Below are 24,137 nucleotides of genomic sequence, written 5' to 3'. Positions count from 1 at the left end.
GCTGAATGACTCTGTGACTTGGGTCTCACAAACAGTAAGGATTCGGTTGCAAATTGGTCAAGTTACTGGAGGAAGAACCAAACTGCTGAAAGAACTCAGCGGGTCCCACAGCATCTGTGGAGGCTGGATGGTTGATGTTCAGGGTGGAGACTCTCCACTGGACCAGCCTGTGTCCTGCACTGATGACCCAGAAACATACACATACAGGTGCCCATTAGACGTACCTGGAATAATGAAGGCTTTGGTTGGCAGGTGGGTGGTCTGAGTGAGACTGTTGCCGGTTACCTCGTGTAGACTACCTTGACTGGGTGGTCTTGCATCGCTGGGCAGGTCTTCCAATCCCACTCCGCTGTTCATTCTAAATACGATTACCTCTGATTGCCACTGAACCTAAGTGCGAAGTTTGGTATATTCAATAGTTAATCCCACTCATAGTCGCAAAGTAAGAATTCATACGTTCCTAAGTTCTAGGAGCAGAATTGGGCCATTCGGCCCATCAAATCTACCCCACCATTCAATCATGGCTGAGCTATCCTCTATCTATCTTTCCCTCTCAATCCCCATTCTCCTGCCTTCTCCCCACAACCCCTGACACCCTTACTAATCAAGAATCTGTCAATCTCTGCCTTACAAAAATCCATTGACTAGGTCTCCACAGCTGTCCGTGTGACTTCATTTAAAGTTTACTCAAATGTGAGTTTCGAGTTTTTAAAGGTATTGCATCAATAGATTTCAAAAGTTCCAAAGTACAAGCGTGACAAGAGTCTTGCCTCTCGGTATATATCCCGCCTTCGTGTAAAAGTTAGGGGGAATGTAACTAAGTTTTGTTTGCTGACTGGTCAACACTAATGAGGAGTGAACTTAAAAATACAATGTGAGAATATATTCAGAATTTCTTACCTTTCCTTTTGCAAGAAAACGTTACGTAAAAGGGTTTCCAAGGATGTCTCGTATCACATAGGAACTTCTGTCACATGCTCCTTCTCTTTGGCTGGAGGTCTCCTGCACTCGTTGATGGAGCCCTCACCCATATCTATCTTTATGATCAAACCCTTCCCACCAGGATCAATTATTCCATTTCCTTACCCTCCGCTGCAGTCAAATGATATCATATAACTCCATCAAAGTGGACAGCCCCTTCTTATTTATAAGTTCCATCCACATAGCTTCACAGGACAATTCCTCAAGAATATGCGCTTTTAGCAGTGCCCAAATGTTCTCCCGAATCAGAAACACAACTCCCCCTCCTCTCCTATCTCCACCTCTACCGTATCTGGACCCCAGAACACTGAGCTGCCAGTCCTGAGCACCCCCCCACCCCCCCCCTTCACCATGTACCAATCCATGCCCTGAGTTCACCTGCTGGACTTTGCCACCATAATAAATGTAAATTATTCCATCATTCCTTCCTAACTCACTGCCTTGCCTCTTTGACTCTGACATGGGGGGGGGAGAGGGGAGTGCAGGGGAGAGATATGTTTACATTTTGCCTTCCATCACAGTGAGGACTCGCTGTGATGGATGTTTATGTGAATTGAATTGTGTTGGTGTGTGTCTTGGTTCTTTTTTTGTATGGCTGCAGAAACCAAATTTCGTTTGAACCTCATGTGAGGTTCAAATGACAAATAAAAGGTATTGTATTGTATTGTATTGTATTCTAGTGGGCTGGTTCACCACAGGAGCTCCATCTTTCTCAACTATACAATACTCTTCCAGCATTTCAAAGTGAATTGGTGTATTTGTAGTTTACCAGCTATTTTCTCGCACATCATCTGCCCTAGCATCCTGCACATGTTGCTACTAATGTGAGTTATCCACTTTGTGGCAAAAACAGGAAGGCAGATTATTATCTGAATGGTGTCAAGTTGGGAAAAGGGGAAGTACAATGAGATCTGGGGGTCCTTGTTCGTCAGTCACTGAAAATAAGCATGCAGGTACAGCAGGCAGTGAAGAAAGCAAATGGCATGTTGGTCTTCATAGCAAGAGGAGTCGAGTACAGGAGCAAAGAGGTCCTTCTGCAGTTGTACGGGGCCTTAGTGAGACCACACCTGGAGTAATGTGTGCAGTTTTGGTCTCCAAATTTGAGAAAGGACATTCTTGCTATTGTGGGAGTGCAGCGTGGGTTCACGAGGTTAATTCCTAGGATGGCGGGACTGTCATATGTTGATAGAATGGAGTGACTGGGCTTGTATACTCTGGAATTTAGGATGAGAGGGAATCTTATTGAAACATATAAGATTGTTAAGGGATTGGACACGCGTAAGGCAAGAAACATGTTCCCGATGTTGGGGGAATCCAGAACCAGTTTAAGAATAAGGGGTAGGCCATTTAGAATGGAGACGAGGAAAAACATTTTCACCCAGAGAGCTGTGAATCTGTGGAATTTGCTGCCTCAGAAGGCAGTGGAGGCCAATTCTCTGGATGCTTTCAAGAGAGAGTTAGATTGAGCTCTTAAAGGGGAAATGGTGAGAAGGCAGGAACGGGGTACTGAATGTGGATGATCATCCATGACCACAGAGAATGGCGGTGCTGGCTCGAAGGGCCGATTGGCCTACTCCTGCACCTATTGTCTATTGTCTAAATGCCCTAGATGCAAGAATCTGAAGTGAACCTCCGGTGAAAGGTCACCGGAAACATTAGCTCGGGTTCCCACTTCACTCTGTTGGGTTCTGCCAGCATTCTCTGCGTTTACATTGTGTCTGTAAACCCTCTGTGCAGCAGCATCACTACCACTCACCACACACACACACACACACAGTGGAGAAACTGTGTAGAATTGTTCTTTTTTTTGTTGAATATTTCCATTTAATCCACAACTATGACCTTTGGCTTCCACTCAACAATTTAAAACTTTAATCAACTTTAAACCGTAAGCCATGTCCCTGATTCCTTTGAGCAGCTGCTGCAGGTAATAAGTGAGTGACTATCCCAGAGACAATGGTCCATCACGTGGTGTTCTGGGACCCAGTGGGTCCAAGCCAACCACAATTCATTACTGACATTTAATTGCCATTCTTCCACCACATTTCATCTGCTTGAACCTTTCTCTTGGACAGATTTTCCCTGTTTCTCTGCTGCTTTGCTCTGAGAGTCCTAACCATGTAGCATGGAAACAGGCCCTTCAGCCCAACACATCTTTATTCACCACAATGCTCCATCTATACTAGTCCCATTTGCCCATGTTACCTCATATCCCACTAAACATAGAAACATAGAAAATAGGTGCAGGAGTAGGCCATTCGGCCCTTCGAGCCTGCACCGCCATTCAATATGATCATGGCTGATCATCCAACTCAGTATCCTGTACCTGCCTTCTCTCCATACCCCTGATCCCTTTAGCCACAAGGGCCACATCTAACTCCCTCTTAAATATAGCCAATGAACTGGCCTCAACTACCTTCTGTGGCAGAGAATTCCACAGATTCACCACTCTCTGTGTGAAAAATGATTTTCTCATCTCGGTCCTAAAAGACTTCCCTCTTATCCTTAAACTGTGGGGCCCCTTGTTCTGGACTTCCCCAACATCGGGAATAATCTTCCTGCATCTAGCCTGTCCAACCCATTAAGAATTTTGTAAGTTCTATAAGATCCCCCCCCCCTCAATCTTCTAAATTCTAGCGAGTACAAACCGAGTCTATCCAGTCTTTCTTCATATGAAAGTCCTTTCCTATCCATGTACTTATCCAAATGCATTTTATGTGTTGTTATTGTACCTGCCACAACTGCTTCCTCTGGCACCTCGTTCGATATACCCACCACCATCTGTGTGGAAAAGCTACCCCTGAGGTTTCTATGTTTAAGAAAGAAATCTCTGGAAATTGCTGGAAAAATCAAAGGTAGACAAAAAAGCTGGAGAAACTCAGCGGGTGAGGCAGCATCTATGGAGCAAAGGAATAGGCGACGTTTCGGGTCAAGACCCTTCTTCAGACTGAAGGGTCTCGACCCGAAACGTCACCTATTCCTTCGCTCCATAGATGCTGCCTCAACTGCTGAAGTTCTCCAGCTTTTTTGTCTACCCAAGCTTTCTATTAAATCTTTTCCCTCTCACCTTAAATCTGTGCCCTCTAATTCTTGACTCATCTACCCTGGGAAAAGACTCATTAACCCTATCTTTCCACTCATGATTTAATACCCCTCCATACAATAACATCTCAGGCTCCTGCATTGCAAGGAGTAAAGTCCTAGCCTAGTTGGGCTGAAGGGCCTGTTTCTGTGCTGTATCACCCCATGACTGTCTAATCTTCTGTGAAATAAACTTCAAAGTAAACTACCCTCTCTTGATTGGTTTACTTAAGCTTTTTATTTACCTAAGAGACATTCCCTCTGCCTATCTCAATTGCTTAATAATAAATTACTGCCACATTCAACCATTCTCTGGGGAAATGTAAGACTTCAATTTGAACTTCATAGGCTAATAAATATATTCAATTATAAAATAGCAACTTTCAATAATATTATAACATTCTAATATTTCATTACCCACTCATTTGATGAATCTTATCCATTTTATGTTTTAATCCATATTTTTCACTACACGTTGCAGACGTGTACTAAATGTGCCATATACAGGCTTTCGTGTACATTAAAGTATACCTTGAAAATATAAAGCATTCTTCAATAAATAATGCTGCCAAAAATATTTATCAGAACGATTGATAATGATACGATTGATAAGAGTATTATCTACCCCAGCGTTATTAACAATTCAACACAAAATAATATGAACTAACTGTGGCTTCAACCTTGCATTCGCGCGATCCAAAATATCACAGGCAAGATGTCCATTCACCGTGCGGTGAATTTCTGTCTCATTCATTCAGGATTGTCATTTCTCCTTTATTGACTGATAAAAGCATACGAGAGATGTATTTTCTTACCAAAATGGCGGTGCTGTCGGGCAGGCAGGGGCTGGCTAGTGATATTAACTCGGAAACATGTATTTCACTTGGCTTCATGTACATGAAGGATGCGCCGCCAGCCAAGCTCTGATCGGTCGGTGTCCCCAATTCACGACAGGAGAAGCATCAAGCGAAAAGTCACCGGCAACGAAGAAGGAATCCAAATGACGGATCGGCACCGCATCCTCCTCGGGCAGCGCTGAATGAGATGCCTGCGGTGCAAGCACCCGTTTCTGGACCAGATGCAGATAGATATATGCTTATTTATGGTTAAAATAATGACGTCGCGATGCAGAGATGCATTGATTGAGAGGAAGAGACAGGCAGGCGTTGCAGACTTGGATGGGTGGATGCAGGTGCTGCTTTTTAAAATAAACGAGTATGTGATCTTCGTTTGCTTGCTGAAAATGATGAGGTTTCTTGCCAATGTAATGCTGACTGTCGCCCAGCCTGTGTGACCAGGCGCTGGCGGTGCGCATGTGTACCGCTCCCACTGCCCCTTACTACACACACTTGTGTATTTTGGACAAGTTTACTGCTTTCACCATTATTGTGTTTGCTTTTTAAAGCTTGATTTGGCCTGGCGTGAGGATACCTTTGCATCCTTTGTCGTGGATGCATCATACTTTGATTATCTAACACTCGATTTGGTATGTGTAGGAAAGAACTGCAGATGCTGGTTTAAATCAAAGATAAGACACAAAATGCTGGAGTAACTCAGTGGGACAGGCAGCATCTCTGGAGAGAAGGAATGGGTGATTTTCCACGTCTGCAATTTTGTGGCATATTAAGGTTCGATCAAAGCTTGGAACCCCTCACTTGTATCCACCCATAGCTAGGTGATGTCTGAAGGGTCTCAACCCAAAACATCACCCATTCCTTCTCTCCAGAGATGTTGCCTGTCCTGCTGAGTTATTCCAGCATTTTGTGTCTACCATCCACCCATTACTCGCCAGGCTTTGTCCGACACCTCATCTCTTCCAACTTCTCAATCAATCTGAAGGGTCCCGCTTCATAACATCACCTGTTCATATCCTCCAGAGATGCCGACTGACCTGTTACTCCAGCACTTTATTTTATTTTTTAAACTTTCGTCTTCCAGTGTCAATATTCACCCTCCTCTGGTCCCGCCATAGGAACAAAGCTCACTACAAACTTTCAGCTTTGGGTCCTGAATGATTAACGCGCAGAGAAAATGTTGCATACGAATGAATTTAACACAAGCTACTTGCACACTAACTGAGAATTCAAGTTCAAGTTCAAGTTCAAGTTCAAGTTCAAGTTAGTTTATTGTCATGTGTCCCTGTATAGGACAATGAAATTCTTGCTTTGCTTAATGTATCCAACTCGGTGGATTGGGTTCAATCCCTGATATACACAGCTAATAAGTCATCTGCATTTAGCACTGCACCCATCTGCGCAGATAACTGCTATCTAATACAACAGATTACATAAAATGTAATACATATTGCAATTTAATATTCCCAAGTATCTTAATCTTCTTAAAACCCAAGAGAATTGCACAGAACCCTGTCAACTTGGATTACTGGGCAACTTTACATAATTTTACTTCAAAACAAAATGCAAGAGTTCATTTTTGTTACCACCCTAACATTTACAAATTAAAATATTCGTTGAGTATGGTTTTGTTTGTTTAGTTTATTGCCAGTAATAGGTTTCTGCACACTAAATGCACTTCTCCAGCTAATTGGAATAAATAAAAATAATAATCCCAAGCAGAAATTTTCTTTATTTGTATTATATTTGCTGCAATCTATAGCTTCTCAGTGAATGTTCAGAGTGGAAATGCCAGATGCAATCTGGCAGAAACCCACAGCAATCTCTGCTTCATCAAATGCACCCCATTGCAGGATACACTGGAACTGGCCAAAGAGCTGGAAGAACTGAGCATGTCAGGCAGCATCTGTAAACGCTGAACCTCCACATCCTGCTCAGTTCCTCTTGCACTGATATTTTTGCTGAAGATTCCAACATCAGCAGTTTCTTGTGTCTACATTACACTTGATTTATTGGCGATTAACTAGTCACGTGGAAGTTTGACAAATTCAATCCAGCAAAGTACTACCCCTTCAACGTACAGGCTAGTCTACTGTGGAGATATCCAAAGTATTTTGGCGATGTAGAGAAAAGTGGCCATCTCAGCAAATTATGTAATAAATAATTTTCCCACCACTTGAAATTAAATCTGCACAAAACTGTTATACATTTCATGCCTAAAAGGGAGGTCATTTAAGACTGAGGTGAGAAAAAAAATTTTCACCCAGAGTTGTGAATTTATGGAATTCCCTGCCAGAGGGCAGTGGAGGCCAAGTCACTGGATGGATTTGAGAGTTAGATAGAGCTCTAGGGGCTAGTGGAGTCAAGGGATATGGGGAGAAGGCAGGCACGGGTTATTGATAGGGGATGATCAGCCATGATCACAATGAATGGTGGTGCTGGCTCGAAGGGCCGAATGGCCTCCTCCTGCACCTATTTTCCATGTTTCTATGCTGCTTTTACAGAAGCAATGACAAACATATGCAGAAACTCATCACAAGATTAGCAGATACTTTCTACATTGTTTTGTTCAAATGTCACATGCGTACGCAGAATCTTTTTGTACAAAATCTTAAAATGGAATTGTAGTCTTTGCACAATGTGATCTTGTTTAAAACAAGATAGTCTTATTTTCAAAAAGTTTGTAATGCATTTATTAGACAAAAGCAGTGTAGTCAAGAAATAAATTTACAAAAGTTGCAATAAAATATTTTATTGAAACCATGCATATTTCAAATATGTACCAGGTGTAAAAAAATCCATGCATCTGTAAATGCTGGGCTGCACAAAGATCATCAACCTAGATCACCACAGATTACTTACTCATTATGTGGAAGGTCATGCATATTTGATTGCGTATCATACAAAATGTGCAGTATTTTAAGTCACTGGCCTACAAAGCTCTATTCAGCTGCATGTAAGCTCGACAAGGAAGCATCATTAGTATGTACGGCAACACAATATATACACCAACCGACACAACATGTAGATTTTGAAATTGGGCATTTCAGGGATAATTACACAATTACAACCCCTCTCCATACAAGTATTCCTTTGCTTTTCCCCCCCCATAAAGGTAATACCAGGGAGTTTAACTGGGTCATTTGAGTTTGTGTGAGAGTTCAATAACATTGGTTGTAATTTGAAAAGTAGATTTGTGGCACTAAAATAAAGTGTGACTATCACAGAGTTCTGTGGCAGCTCTTCATGCACAAGACTTTGTGCAGCATTCAAGCAATAAAATGGGGAAATTAAAAAAAAAAAAACTATCCTCAATTAGCACATTGTTTTCTTTAGCTTTAGTATTTGGGGGGCAGGGGGAAACAACTGCTATACTTGCACTTATTGCTTAACAATTTAGTGACCAGATGGTTTATATACAATTATCCCTATACTGCAATCTACACTAGAAAGAAAAACACCAGTTTGGAAAAGTTTGGAGTCTCAAAGTTACATTTACATGTACAGCTACAGTAAGGAAGAACTTCCAACAGACTTCAGTCAGGTGAAGTAGGTTGCTACTCCTTGGAACCAGACCTAGATCTGGACATTGACCTAGACATTGATCTACGAGAGTTGGATGGAGACAAGTTCTCAGATTTTGGTTTGGATTTCACAGGTGACACAGGAACAGATGCTTCCCGTGACCTCGAGCGGGACTTTGAACGGGAACGAGATATCGATTTATTTTCTCCATTACCATTAACTTGAGGGGACTTAGATCTGCTCTTTGACTTTTTATTCAAGTCAGATTTTGATTTACTTGGAGATGGGGAACGAGAGCCGTGATCAGACTTGACTTTGGAATTACTTCTTGACCTGGATTTCCGCTCAGGAGTCTTTGATTTGGATCTGGAATGCCCCTTGCCCCGAGATCTAGATTTAGAAAAGCAAAAAAAATGTTAAAAAGTGCTCCATTTCATATTTTGCACATTTTACAGATTTAATTTAGCAAGAATTACCAAATTAGAGTCTGTCATTCTATCTAAAAGTTTCTTACCACTTACAGATTTAAGATATAAAATGTAGTTTACTGTGTAATGATCAATTGCCTACATTTCAGCTGGTTCTCCGTTTGAAAAACTACCTCTGCTCGTGAACTGAAATAACCCCCTGTTCTTGCTTGCTGCATCTTTAAAAACTCATTTGCAAGCACACCAGTTGACTGCTATCTGGTAGCTCACTGAAGACATGCATTCACTTATTTAATAAACAACAACATTTCCCAAAAGCTCTTATTGTCAAAAAACATCCAATATAAAATCCTGACAAATAACAGGTACTGGGACAAAAGATACTCAGGAAGTTGATATAACCAAAATCAACACCTGTAGATAAGAGAGAAAGTTTGTCATTAAGTTTCAAATGATTAAACCACATGAACGGTTAACATTCTAATGTCCACATTGCTAGGGAGATCTGATCACACCCAAAGCAATCAGCTGATGAGCCCTTGCTAATCAGGGCAAGATCAAATCTATTTCCACATTCAACTCCCAGGATGATCCAAAAATAAGGTGCTACAATTTAAATTAAAAAGCACAAATGAGTAACTCCACTCAATATTAAAAGGAAGTGAAGATGTTAAAGAATGGTGCTTAAAAATGTGGTTAATTTCCAAGAATCAATGGAGACCAGTGTCAGCATCAAAACAGATTGATGACCATAACATGAAATTAAGTAATTTTTCCAGAATTAAACAACCATCACAGGTTTTGGTTAGATTTCTCAATTCTAGTGTACTAGTGGTTACATTAATCAAGGACACAAAGATGTATGGACATTGATCCTTGCACCACCATTAATGGCTAACTCCACTGACAATTAAAGACAACTTCAACCTATTAAAAATAGAAGAATTATCCTCCTCTCACCACCATGCAGTTAAACACAAGGAACATGGAAAATAATTAATGTTATAGTGCAGATATTGCTTTGAACCTATATAAATAAAACAGAAATAAACAGAAAATGTAAGAAATACTTAGCAACACTTTTGTGGAGGGCAAGATAGAACAATGTAAACATTTTAGGAAGAGAACCTTTCATCTGAAATAGGAAGTTAGAAAACAGAAAAAAGAGAAAAGGTAAATCTGATAGGATGAAGACCAACAGAAAATAGAAATGTTGAACAAGAAGGAAATAAAGATTTGTTAACAACATCCTTCTACCTGGAGGTGGTGTAAATGGAGGGACAATTGACCAGAGCTCTCTGGCATTACCACACATCTCCTACGTCACCAATTTCAACTCTTTGGAAGTTCTCTACTCCCACTTCAACGTAATTTGTAAGTGTAATTTATTTATTTATTTAGGGACAGTGCATATTAATATACATTTACATGTAATACGCAAGATTGTAGCCAGTAGCTAATTTCCATCTTTAGTCCCTCTGATAAACAAGGTAAACACATCACAACACAATCAATCAATAAAAAAAGAGACAAAACAAAAGACAAAACAAAACAAACAATAAAGTAAAAAAGTAACAATAACCCGCCGGGTGATGGTTTAGCCTGCAGTCATAACATAGAATAAATAACAAACACTCAACACAGTTTAAGTCCCAAAGCCATTGTCTCTTCCCTCCTCGCTCTCCCTCTGCGCTGAGGCAATCCAAGCCTCCGACGTTGTGACCCCGCCGGGCGACGGCAGGCAAGTCCCGCGGCTGAATCCGCGATCCGCTAACGGGCCGGCCCAAATTCTGCGGCCCGTGGCGGCCGAAGCTGCCGTCCTCCAGTCCAGCGGACGCAGCTGTAGTTGCGGGAGCTCCGGAAAACAGAACTCGAGCTCCCGATGATGTCGTCCACTGGCCCGCGGCCGAGCCTCCGAGGCTCCAAAGTCGGGTCGGAAGTTGGGTCGCCCCGCAACCACAGCCCCGAAGTCGGCCAGCCTCGCGCTGGTAAGTCCTGGCTCTGCCTCCAGAGCCCCGAGGTCGGTCGCAGTTGGAGGCCACCAGTTCCGCGATAGGCCTCAGCGCAGACGGACACGGGGGACACGGCAGGAAAGGTCGCATCCCCCCCCGAAGGAAGAGTCAAAAAACATGTTACACCCAACCCCCCCCCCACACATACACAACTAAATAAACCGAAATAAACTGTAAAAATGGAACAAAAGAAAACAAAAAACAGAAAAGATAAACGGACTGCAGGCGAGCCGCAGCTGCAAGGCAGCGCCGCCACTTCCATCGTCCTCCAATCCTACGTGACAATCTTCATCTACCACCTCCAAGATCCATGATAAACTCACTGCCTCAATCTGTTCCCATGTCAAACCCATTTCTTGATAATTATTCTTGTTTTGTCTTCCATCCATGAAATTTCAAGATGCCTGCTGCCACTTTGGCAGTATCCATTTTCCTGATCCCACCTCATTAACATCGATGTCCAATCCTTCTCCTCCATCCGTCAGCAAGTTCCCTCTGCCTCTTCCCTGAACAGAGGTCCACTCTTTCTCAGCTACAGGATTCCACGCAAGTACAATCTACGGCCATCTCTGTGCAACAATATTTTTACCAGTCATGCATATGGCACCCCTTTCACTTCTGTTCGGGTGGATATAATTAGATCAATTCTGCTTCTTGCTCCCATACATGACTCAAACATTTTACCACTTTTGCTATAAATTCCAACACCGTTCTATGATTCCTACCCGTTTCAATTTATTTCTGCATCTCAGGGGATACGTTAGCAAACAATATCATAAACAAACAGACATTTTCAGTTTCCCTAACTGCACACCTACAATCCTGTTTGCTACATTGGATTCCTCAAATTTCTCCAACACCATTCTGATGACACTCTCCACACCTACACTCACGAGATATCTTCCTTTTCTCTTTCCCTCGACTCCATCCAAGGACCCAAGCAGTCTTTCCAGACGAGGCAGAGGTTCACCTGCACCTCCTCAATTGCATCCACTGTTCTAGGTGCCAACTGCTCTACATCGGTGAGATCAAGCGCAGGCTTGGCGACCATGTCGCCCAACACCTCCACTCAGTTTGCATTAACCTAGCTAATCTCCCAGTGGCTCAGCACTTCAACTCCCCCTCCCATTCAGAATCCGACCTTTCTGTCCTGGGCCTCCTCCATGAGTCCCACTGCAAATTAGAGCAGCAGCACCTCATATTTCGCTTGGGTAGTTTACACCCCAGCGGTATGAACATTGACTTCTCCAATTTCAGGTAATCCTTGCTTTCTCCCTCTTTCCCCTCCCCAGCTCTCCCACAGCCCACTGTCTCCGCCTCTTCCTTTCTTCTTCCCGCCCCCCCCCCCAACATCAGTCTGAAGGGTCTCGACCCGAAACGTCACCTATTCCATCGCTCCATGGATGCTGCCTCACCCGCTGAGCTTCTCCAGCATTTGTCTACCTTCCTTTTCACTTAATCATGGGTCCCCTCACCATAACCGGCATGGCTCTTGATAGCATTCCATTTTCTGCGTTTTTCCCCAATTCAGGAGATCGATCATTCGACTTACACTTCCTTAACAAGGTAGGCCCAGAGATATCTATTATTCCTCTTTCAACATCAAGAGCCACATCCCTCTATTGTTCATTCTTCCAACTCCACAATTTCCTTATGCAGCTGCAGGAAATTATGCCGAGCCACTAGGTATTCAACTATGTTTAGTGTAAAAACAATACCAGAAGACTACTTTATAATGGTGGATTTTTTAATAAAAATCTGTAAACCAAGATAATCTGCGACTGGGACGAATAAACCCATACCATTGCCATTTAATTTTTCCATTGAAAGTATGGCTGGCAGTGACTCCCAGTCCAATGTGTGAGTGCTGCTGATGACCAACTGAATCTATTGTTTGTGAGCTGCATCAAACAAGGTGTAACCTCGGCAGAACACTAGCCCTAACCACAATTCAAACTATTTTAAATTGACAGATGCCCCCCTGAATTTAAAAGTCATTTCAAGTTTAATATTGAGATGAGCGAAGTTTTCAGCATGAAAATGCATTTAAGTTATATCATGCAAATCAAAAAGGTCCAATGTTTGATAGCTCATCTCAGTGTTTAAATAGCAATCAAGAGGAATTTCTGGAACATTAAATCACATTGTTAAAAACCAACAATTCCCACGTGTTACATAATGTGCCCTCAAAGAACACAGTCTACCAAACAAAGCAACTCAATGTACTTACTGGGAACGTGACCGGCTCTTTGAGGCAGTGCCAGATCTGCTGCGGGTACTCCTACGACTTCTGCTACGAGAATGACGACGACTTCGAGACCTGGATCTGTGAAATAAGATACACTAAATAGTAAAAATGGTCATCAAAATAATTATAAAATGATTTTTTTGGATACTTTAGTTGAGATGGTTAGGCTAACAATTCCCTGGAGACTTCTAGCTATTTCCTAAACCAGATGCTAAGACATGTGGACCACAATGGCTCGTGCTTATTCGGTGCTCTCACGGGCTATGGGAGTTGTAAATGGCCTTGTGCTCCATTCAAGGGATTATGTTTGTCAGTAGATGGCACAGTGAATGCCCCAATGCATTGAGTGTGGATATCAAGCAGCAACAAGAATGTGTCTACAAGATTGTAAGAGATCAATCACCTGTCAATGCATACGAAAGAACTGCAGGTGCTGGTTTAAATCAAAAGTAGACACAAAATGCTGGAGTAACTCAGTGGGTCAGGCAGCATCTCTGGAGAGAAGGAATGGGTGACGTTTCAGGTCGGAAGGGTCTTGATATCTATGCAATAGGCGCATAAGGAAACTGCCTAAAACTCTAAGAGAAAGATATGTATGAATGCAACTTTATTGGCCTTAATAACATTATGTATGCGTAAGCATTACTGCCATACGAGAAAACCTGCATCTAATTTGGCTCGGACGCAATGGGCCAGCCAAATGATCTAGGTCTACATTCTAGAGCTCACAGAAAACACTATAAAAAAGACGGGAAAATTTGAGGCTCGAAGGGCCGAATGGCCTACTCCTGCACCTATTTTCTATGTTTCCACTTGTCAACACAATGCTTAATATTTTAGTGCAATACTGCAGAACCTGAATTAAAGCACATTTATGTCAAACCTATCCCAATTTACTTGGATGTACTTAATGGTATTAATCAAAGTGAAAGCCCCTTAGCATCCTGGTGAAGAAAACTTATTTTAATGCTAGAGTACTCAAAAGAAACATTGTTGTTTCTACATTTCTGAATAGAACCTCAGTGGGCCGGAGAGCATCTCTGGAGAACATGGTTCTGTGATGTTTCAGGGAGAGACCCTTCCAAAGCTCAGCACATAAGATCATAACATCACCTATCTATGTTCTCCAGACATACCACCTGACTGTTGAGTTACTCTAGCACTTATTGTATTAACCTATGTTCCATCCTATCACAACACTGAAATTGTTAGATCCTTGTGCTACACATTGTACAAGCATAAAACCCCAACAAATATATTCTGCCCATTCACCCATCCCCTTCGCTGAGAATCTACTTCAGCAGCTACCTCCAATAATGTATTGTAATTCATTCCCCTCTCCATCTACTGCACCCCTATCAGGCAAACGGCAAAAATCTGAAATTAACACAAAAGATGCCAGAAAGTAAAATAAGGTCCAACAGCATCAGTAGAGAGAAAAATAATTAGATGTTTCAAATCAACTTTTCATCAAAACAAGGAAAAGTTAGATATCAAACATATTTAAAGCCAGAGTGTTTAAGAAGGAACTGCAGATGCTGGAAAATCAAAGGTACACAAAAATGCTGGAGAAACTCAGCGGGTGCAGCAGCATCTATGGAGCGAAGGAGATGGGCAACGTTTCGGGCCGAAACCCTTCTTTAGACTGCCAGAGATGGAAAACAGATGATAATATGGAGGCTAAGCAAAACTAAATTGCAAGTGTTAATTGTGGCAGCTGAGAAGCTTGTTAATCACCAAATGATCCGTTTTCAGCCACTATATCTGATTAAACTACCTACTTCCCATCTTCCAGAATCCCTTACAATCAAGTTTTCCCCACCAACTTTCCTTACCCAGGAAAACTATAAATGCTAGAAACAAAAACAAAGTCATGGGAACACTTTGTTTTAGATAGTGATACTTCAAAACAAAGTTCAATGTTAGCATCTATTCTCTCTATAAGCTGCAACTGTCAATTTCCCACTTTTTCTTCACAACTCAGTCGTGCGATCAAGCTGTAAAATCAGTTCTGAAACTACACGCTCACCGGGATCGACTGCCAGAGGAAGAGCGTCTATTACGGGGCCGGTCTTCAACCAATCGTATCTTTCTCGCATTGATTTCACTGCCATCCAGCTTGTCCAGAGCCCTCTTCATATCAGAGTAGGATCTGAATTCAATGACACCTTCATTCATACGCTGCTTATGAGCATCGGCATATGTCACTTCACCCGCTTGTCTCATGAAATCCTTCAAAGGGAAAAAAAAAACAAGTTAGTCAGAACAATGATCTTTAATGCCAATTTATTTTAAAGTTGTTTAAACAACAATTCAAAGCCTACTTTTAGATCTTGCCAGCTGCAGCGACTTGAAAGATTTTCAACGATGAGCCTGAACTCAGTTCGGACAGGTGGCCCATATTTTTCTCTTCCATTTCTTCGATATCCATAACCACTGCTGCCTTGAGGTTCAGAAAGAAAATCAGTAACTACTCAATTAAAAATCTATCAAATTTTAAATGAGACAAAGAAAATAGATCTGAATATTAAATAATCTTGTTAATAATTACATTTTCTATTTGTTTTTACACAATATTCTATAATTATGTACCATGCATGTCTGCATATGTTTTGGCAAAAATTAAAAACTAAATATTCCATTTATGTACTTACATTCTAGCAGATTTTAGAAGTTTGGTATAACACACATATGGTAACAGGCACTTAGTTCAGATTAACCAGATATGTCTAACCCTTGGCATCCTCATCACCCAGGGTCTAATGGCAAAGGCAGCTGTCGTCATGGCTTCCATTAGGTCAGCCAAACGCCAAAGGCTACATAATGTAAGGTAAAGCCAAGGTCAATCGGAACGGGCAGACATCTTATCCGCAATGGATTCTTTCAATTAAAAAATCAAGGTCTTATTAACAAGGTTTGGATGAACACTTTCATTGTAACAATTTAAATAATAAAACACCACTGGAATTTTTTAAGCGAATTTAAAAAGTAAACATAAGTCATGTTGAATAAATCACTCACTGCGACCGCCGCCGCCGCCGCCTCCACCTCCGCCGCCACCACCACCACCACCATAACCACCACCACCATAGCTGCCATCACGGCGTGGTCCTCTCGCATGCTCAACTATTATACGCTCTCCACAGAGCTCCTTGCCGTTCTGCTCGTAAACTGCATCATCTGCATCACGCGAGTCTTCAAACTCAACAAATCCATATCTGTGGTAATTCAATAAAAATATCCATAAGTCATAGTAGCGGGTGTAGGGCATTCGGCCCATCAAGTCTACTCAGCCATTCAATCATGGTTCATCTATTTCACTAATCGCACTAATATTACTAATCTGTGCATGTCCCATGCGACCAGAAAAATACACCAACTTAAAAAGGTCCATACTTGGCAATTGCTTCCAATAAAGGTTATGGCAGTAAGATTAGGAAAATTAAAACGGTGTAAAATAAGATTAAAGTTAAAAAGAACATAGAACATAAAGGGGGCAAAATGCACGTGTCACTGTATTCCCATGGACAACGTTAACAGCGGAAAAAGTATTAGTCTTCTTTTAAATCGGCTGATTGTTAACATTAGATATGAAGATGCATTTGTGTACTGTGGATGAAGATGAAGATAAAAACTGTAAAATCCAAGTAAATAAAGCACATTTAAAAATCATCAAAATAACAAAGACTGCAGATGGTGGTCTTGTGCAGAAAACACTGCTGGAGGATATGGGGAGAAGGCAGGAACGGGGTACTGATTGGGGATGATCAGCTATGATAACATTGAATGGTGGTGTTGGCTCGAAGGGCCGAATGGCCTACTCGTGCACCTATTGTCCAACCCACTGGGTCAGGCAGCATCTGTAGAGGGAGCTTTAAGTCTGAAGAAGGGTCCCAATCCAGAACATCACCGGTACACAAAAGTGCTGGAGAAACTCAGCGGGTGCAGCAGCATCTATGGAGCGAAGGAAATAGGCAACGTTTCGGGCCGAAACCCTTCTCCAGAACATCACCTGTCCATTCCCCTCCACAAATGGTGCTTGACCCGCCAATATCCTCCAGCATTTTTTGATCATTAAAATAATGAACATTATTCCAAAACACATGCTTCAGCTCTCTGAAAGAAAATCACCAGATCTAATTTTCTGCTCTTTCCCCAACCCAATTATTTTCCAAATAATTATTCCCCCTTTGAGAAAATACAGATTTGTGATCCTTGGTGCATTTCACACCAAAAACAACTGGTATTTTCCATTGTATTTAAAATTGGTCACCAAAAGAACAATCTCCCAATTTATTCTCCTTCGTGATTGTTATATTCCAGCTTATTGTTTGGAGGTATATTTAAGGCAACTTTAATTCCAAAATACAGATTCGAGGTTGTTTTTGACCGAGAGCCCCAGGTTTTGCATGAACCGGCCGAATACTGCTGCTTTCGACAACCAGACGAGCACAATGAGCGACAGGTTAAAACACACAAACCACAACAGAATCGAAACCCTCTGCCCGACGTCCACGTGGAGATCCATCTATCTCCCAGCTCCGAGGATCTCCAGCCGAAGGGGGCAATTGTTGGGGGACAGCAGGACTGAAAATCTCTGCCAACCCATGGAACAAGGACAGGTGGGACTGACTGCGCTCCCCCCGCCCCGCACACGACTCCGGCCGGCGCTTCTCCTAATAAACCCCCCGGCGCCATAGGGGGGTGGGGAGAGAAAAGAGACTCTCCCCCCCCCCCCCCCCCCCCCCCCCATCCCCACCCTGTGGCCCCTACCCTCTCTCTCTCCCCCCCGCCCCGAGCCACCTTTCCCCCTCCGCCACGTCTCCCTCGTCCAGCCCCGAGCCCACTCGCCTCCTCCATCTTCCTCTCCCGCTCCTTCCACCTGGAGCCGCCATTTTCCCCGCTCCACGCGGCATTCTCGCCGCCCCTCTCCCTCCATCCTCCTCCCCCCCCACCCGGGCCCAGGGACGCGTGGAGCAGGCCTGTGGCAACAATGGAGCGCCAGGCCCAGCCGCCGCTACTAGGCCCGGCCTGGGCCCCCCGCCGCCTACGCCAGGCCCGGCCCGGCCTCACCGCCACCCCGCCGACCCCCCCTCCCCACCCTGGCCTCACCCGTTCTTCAGGTCCACTTCTAGCAGCTTCCCGTAGCCCTTGAAGAACCGTTCCAGGTCCTTCTCGCGTACTTGGTAGCTGAGCCTCCCGACGTAGACGCGCGGCATGGCGGCGGCTGCTGCTGCTCGGCGCCGACGGACGGACGCCTTCCTCCCGCCACAGCGCGCCACACGTCGCGTCACCGCCTGCTGCGCCCTACGTCATCGCCTGCTGCGTACTACGTCACCGCTTGCTGCGTTCCAGTCGGCGCTTTGTGTGGTCTACGTCAGCGATCCTCGCAAAGCACGTTGGTAGTTGTAGTCCGTTTTTTGGATATCGTTGTCAACTGTCTTTATATCGTCTGTAGTCACTCAGATGGCGTGGAAGGATGACCTTATTAAGATGCACAAGGTGAGGAGGGGCACGGATAAAGGTTTAGCTTTATTATTGTCACCTGTACCGAGGTGCAGTGAAATGCTTTGTTCTGCATGCTGTCCAAACAGACAACAGACAATAGGTGCAGGAGTAGGCCATTCAGCCCTTCGAGCCAACACCGCCATTCAATGTGATCATGGCTGATCATCCCCAATCAGTACCCCGTTCCTGCCTTCTCCCCATATCCCCTGACTCCGCTATCTTTAAGAGCCCCATCTAGCTCTCTCTTGAAAGCATCCAGAGAACCTGCCTCCACCGCCCTCTGAGGCAGAGAATTCCACAGACTCACAACTCTCTGTGAGAAAAAGTGTTTCCTCGTCTCCGTTCTAAATGGCTTACCCCTTATTCTTAAACTGTGGCCCCTGGTTCTGGATTCCTCCAACATCGGGAACATGTTTCCTGCCTCTGGCGTGTGCAAACCCTTAACAATCTTATATGTTTCAATAAGATCCCCTCTCATCTGCATGTAGCAAAGGGAATCTTTCGTAAATTTTCCTGTACTCACTTCCCCTTCAACTCCATCTTTATACTCCCAATTTGTCAATCCCTCCCCCCCACAGATCAGTCATACCACACATGGGCGGAAATCCCGGGGGGGTGGGGGAGACGCAGGGGGACACCCCCCCCGTGTTTTGAGTGGTGGGGGACAATCCCCCCCATGTTTCATGTCTTGAAACATATAAGAGTGTTTGGAAACGCTAGAGGCAGGAAACATGTTCCCGATGTTTGGGGAGTCCAGAACCAGGGGGTCACAGTTTAAGAATAAGGGATAAGCCATTTAGAACGGAGATGAGGAAACACTTTTTCACCCAGAGAGTAGTGAATCTGTGGAATTCTCTGCCTCAGAAGGCAGTGGAGGCCAATTCTCTGGATGCTTTCATGAGAGAGTTAGATAGAGCTCCTAAAGATAGCGGAGTCGGGATATGGGGAGAAGGCAGGAACGGGGTACTGATTGTGGATGATCAGCCATGATCACATTGAATGGCGGTGCTGGCTCGAAGGGCCGAATGGCTTACTCCTGCGCCTATTGTCTTTGGTCTATACCCTAGCTTATGGAAGGACCATTCAAAAGCCGGATAATGAATGGGGAATAAGCTGTTCCTGAGATAACAGAGGGAAAGAAGATCTTCCTAAGTGAACACTCCAAAGTATTTTTCGCAGGGTAGAGGATTCTAAAACTAGAGGGCATAGGCTGAAGGCGAGAAGGAGAGATTTAAGAGGGAACACATGGGCAACTATTTAACTCAGACGATTGTCGGTATCTAGTATGAGCTGCCAGAGGAAGCTTTAGAAGTAAATATAATTTGGAGATTTAAAAGTCATTTGGACAGATATGTGGATAGGAAAGGTTTAGTGGGCTACAGGCCAAATGGGTATGCTAACTTGGTCCACATGGACAAGGTCGGCCAAAAAGATAGCTGCCATGCTGTACTGCGCTATTAATAAATAATTTACCTATAATCGTGATGAAAGTAACTTGTCTTTAAATCAAAACAGAATTTTAAATCGAAACAGAATTTGATTTACTAAAGCAATTCAGCGCTTTCTGGAAATCTGTACAACAGAAATATTGAAAGACGCCCAAGGCTACACAGCATCCCTGGAAAAAGAAAACTTTGCATTTCAGAAAAATCTAATTTTTAACAAAACTTTACTTTACAGTTCAGGGCAAGCTGGAAGGTGGCAGACGCAGCGAGAGATAGGCACAAGGAAGAGGTAATTAACTCATCTGCATTTTGGCAATCAAGCGATTGTCAATTCTAACAAAGTAAAGTTCATGAATAAGAGATGAAGGAGAGAAGTTTTTCACATAAACCTATTATCTGGCAAGATTAGGAAAGAAGGGCTGGATGGGATACAAGTATTGGTGTGAGGAGTGATTTAATCGACATGTACAACTTTGGTAAGGGGGTAGACACAAAAAACTGGAGTGACTCAGCGGGACAGGCAGCAGGAATGGGTGACGTTTCCCATTCCTTCACGTCACCCATTCCTTCTCTCCAGAGATGCTGCCTGTGCCACTCAGTTACTCCAGTTTTTTATGTCTATCTTTGGTTTAAGCCAGCATCTGAATTTCCTTCCTATACATTGTAAGGGGATAGATAGGAAGCATCTAGTCTTCTCAGCAGAAAATTCCATAACTGAGAAACATATTTAAGATAATTGACTGAAGAGTGACCAGAGGCTGAAGAATTGCCTAAAAGAGTGATGAAGGCAGAAGAATCGCCACAGGTACAGGTACTGATATGTAGACGATCATAATCTACAACCCAATGGACTGAGAGCTCGGTCTGAATGGTATTGGTCTGACTGGCACTTACACCCGTGTGACTACAGTAGGCCAAATGACCTTCTATGCTGTAAACTTCTTTGATGCTATAATTTAGAAAGATTATACCCAATGAAATACTTTAATTTCACAGAGACAAAAATGGATCAATTCCTCTTTTTAATAAGAGGGTGGTGAATCTGTGAAATTCATTGCCACTGACGGCTGTGGAGGCCAAGTCATTGGGTATTTTTAAAGCAGAGATTGACAGATTCTTGATTAGTATGGGTGTCAAAAGTTACAGGGAGAAGGCTGGGGAAAGGGGTTGAGGGGGAAAGATAGATCAGCCATGATTGAATAGTGGAGTAGACTCAATGGGTAGAATGACCTGATTCTGCTCCTATGACTTATGAACTTATGACATCTGATAAATATTTGCATTAGAAGGTTTTGACTAGGTGAATGGCAATTAAATAACCAAATTTTAATAGCATCACAGAAGAATAAAAGGAAACACTCATGCAATTATTTCAGCAAAAGATTTCTCTGGGTTGGAATATCCTTCCAGAAACTGTGGAATCAATAATGACAGTAAGATGGAAAATTGGGGACAGATGCAAAATAACCCTAAATTAAAGCACTTGGTGAGAAGCATTGCAAACAAATTGCTTCAATCTGTCCCATAAAATGCACACAATACAATTCTTTGATTCTACATCTTCATTCTGCTCAGGAATGAGCTGCAAAATGGCTGGCTTTTCCCTTGCTGCAGGTTGTACATAAAAAACCTGTCTCACAACCAAGTCCGTGCCAACATTTTAGTTTTTCTACCCCATTTATTTTAATAGTTCACAAACTTTCTTTCACCTTCTAGACTCTATTTGTACTGAACATGTGCTTCGGGAATTCAGGCTGCATTTTGGAAGACATGTTAATAATTTGGACTGAGTACGTGCTCCAAACAGTCTGTCCTTGTTTATCATGACTTCATTTCCAGGGAATTCCAGACTCTCTCCACTCACGGAGATGTGTTTTCCTGCTGGTGAGACCTTATTACCACTACCGTTGCCATTTCCTTTGGCATCTTCAATACTTCCCATTTACAATTCCAAATGGCTAATTGAAATTTATTCTAATAAATTGGGACGTCTTTGAACCTCTTGCTTGCCTGTGAATTAATCAATGCTTTAATGCAAAATGTAGAAGGAATTTCAAATGATCACACGCACACACGTACACACACACATACACATCACATACATGTACGTACACATCACATACACACACACACACACACACACACACATTCACATACACGCACACACACATTCACATACACTCACACGTACACGCACACACACACGTACACACACGCGTACACACCCACACACACACACATACATTCACATACACACACACACACATTCACATACAATTACACACACAAACACACTCACACGTACACACACACACACACACACACGTATACACACACACACACATGGAAAATTCTTCATGCATAAACGTGCCACACATCACAGATGTGGGCCGTCAAATGAACAGCATTAAGCCAGATGATTTCATGGTTAATGTTACTTTTATTCACATGTTCAGAATTTAACAAAGTGAGGTTCATCTAGATAAGTAGAGATGAAGGAGAGAAGATAAACACAAAAAGCTTGAGTAACTCAGTGGGACAGGCAGCATCTCTGGAGAGAAGGAATGGGTGATGAAGGTGCGAAGTTCTTTCATAGAGATCTATATCCCTTATGATCAGCCATGATCACATTGAATGGAGGTGCTGGCTCGAAGGGCCAAATGGCCTACTCCTGCACCTATTGTCTATTGTCTATTAGCATCCGGGCCCAACGCTCAGGAGACCTGCCTTTTGAATGATTGTAACACTTGGTGTCCATTACTCTACCCTATTCTCAATGTTATTAAAACTTTGTATAAAGGATGCGGTAGCTCCTCTGTGACTGTAAGATGTTAACGAGTTACGCTGATGGATTTGCATGAAGATGACAGAAGAGTGCAGAAGAGATTCACTAAGAGGTTGTCTGGAATGGAGGTTTGTAATTGCAGACAGAGGATGGATAGGATGGGCTAATGCTAAGAGCAGCACAGTGGTGCAGCGGGTAGAACTGCTGCCTCACAGCGCCAGAGAACCTGTTTCGATCCTGACCTGGGCTGCCATCTTTGTGGAGTTTGCACGTTCTCCCTGTGACAGCATCCTGGTGCTCCGGTTTTCTCCAACATTCCCAAACACATGTGTGGCTAATTGGTCTCTGTAAATTGACCCTGGCATGTAGGTAAATGTAGAATCTGGTGGCGGGAAGGGGAGGGGGTGGTGAGTGTAGGGATAAATTAAAATATGGGATTAAAACAGGCGGTTTGCATTAACGGATGCCAGCTGACAATACATGAACATAGGCAGTGAGCAAGGACTGGACTGGTTCAGATCAGCCCAGCAGTGGTGGCCAATGATCAAGGAGCATGTTGACTGTCAAGGAATGAATAATGGTCATTTGGCTGAAGCACCAGAGATAACTGGTTATCAGGACATCAACCCCAAAACATAATAAGCAATCACATCAGGTCTCAAAACTCCATCTTCAGTCAGCCAACGACTGTTAATACATTGGAATCTTGTCTCCCGTTCCGACGTCGGAGTTCTATCATCCGGCGAGTGGGCTTGAACATCGGGCCGCCCGTAGTGGCGACAGCATTGGGCGACAGGGTTCGGGAGCCCCCCGACCGCAGGTGAACAACAGAGGAGGAGGACTGAACTTTGGTGCCTTCCCTCACAGTGGGAAACTTTGATTCCGCTGTGTGGGGATGTCTGTGTTAAAGACTATCGTGTGTTGTGCTCTTTTTTATTCGTATGGCTGTATGGAGACCATAAATTTCACTGTACTAATTGGTACATGTGACAATAAATGTCTCTTGTCTTGTCTCGTCTTTCGGATATATGGCACAGAGGAGGCCAGTTGTCCAAGCAGTCCAGGCCAATCTTCATGCGCTGCCACCCGTCCCCTGTCATCTTCACTCAAATCCATCAGCGTAACTCATTAACATCTTACAGTCACAGAGGAGCTTGCTCAATGGAACAGAAAACTGGCGCTGATCATATGTGCAGGAAGGAACTGCAGATGCTGGTTTGCACCGAAGATAGACACAAAGTGCTGGAGTAACTCAGCGGGTCAGGCAGCA

The 24,137-nt window shown here is 43.3% G+C and overlaps 2 protein-coding genes and 1 long non-coding RNA gene across 5 annotated transcripts in view; 1 reads left to right on the top strand and 2 right to left on the bottom strand.

The window, feature by feature from the left end:
• The window catches only part of l3mbtl1 (L3MBTL histone methyl-lysine binding protein 1), a 47,070-nt gene extending 41,518 nt beyond the window's left edge, over window positions 1-5,552 (bottom strand). For all 3 annotated transcript variants that reach the window (XM_033041296.1, XM_033041298.1, XM_033041297.1), the window contains exons 1-2: window positions 4,878-5,552; window positions 225-390 (exon numbers count right to left, since the gene is read on the bottom strand). In XM_033041296.1, coding sequence (XP_032897187.1) covers window positions 225-390; window positions 4,878-4,961 — 250 coding nt within the window. In that variant the 5' untranslated portion in view covers window positions 4,962-5,552. The remainder of the gene's footprint in view (window positions 1-224; window positions 391-4,877) is intronic.
• Window positions 358-18,941, top strand: LOC116986129. Its single transcript, XR_004415425.1, has 3 exons — window positions 358-664; window positions 17,691-17,699; window positions 18,929-18,941. It is a non-coding gene; the product is annotated as an uncharacterized LOC116986129 (long non-coding RNA).
• Window positions 7,653-18,416, bottom strand: srsf6 (serine and arginine rich splicing factor 6). Its single transcript, XM_033041300.1, has 6 exons — window positions 18,242-18,416; window positions 16,151-16,347; window positions 15,454-15,572; window positions 15,159-15,361; window positions 13,112-13,207; window positions 7,653-8,831 (listed from the first exon to the last, which is right to left on the bottom strand). Exons 1-6 carry the CDS (start codon window positions 18,346-18,348, stop codon window positions 8,474-8,476), a joined length of 1,080 nt encoding a protein of 359 aa, XP_032897191.1. The 5' UTR covers window positions 18,349-18,416; the 3' UTR covers window positions 7,653-8,473.
• Window positions 18,942-24,137: the final 5,196 nt, after the last annotated feature.

The sequence above is a fragment of the Amblyraja radiata genome, chromosome 23, assembly GCF_010909765.2.
Source record: "Amblyraja radiata isolate CabotCenter1 chromosome 23, sAmbRad1.1.pri, whole genome shotgun sequence".
NCBI lineage: Eukaryota > Metazoa > Chordata > Chondrichthyes > Rajiformes > Rajidae > Amblyraja > Amblyraja radiata.
Note: the sequence above shows the minus strand (reverse complement) of the source record. Positions and strands in the feature narration are given on the sequence as shown.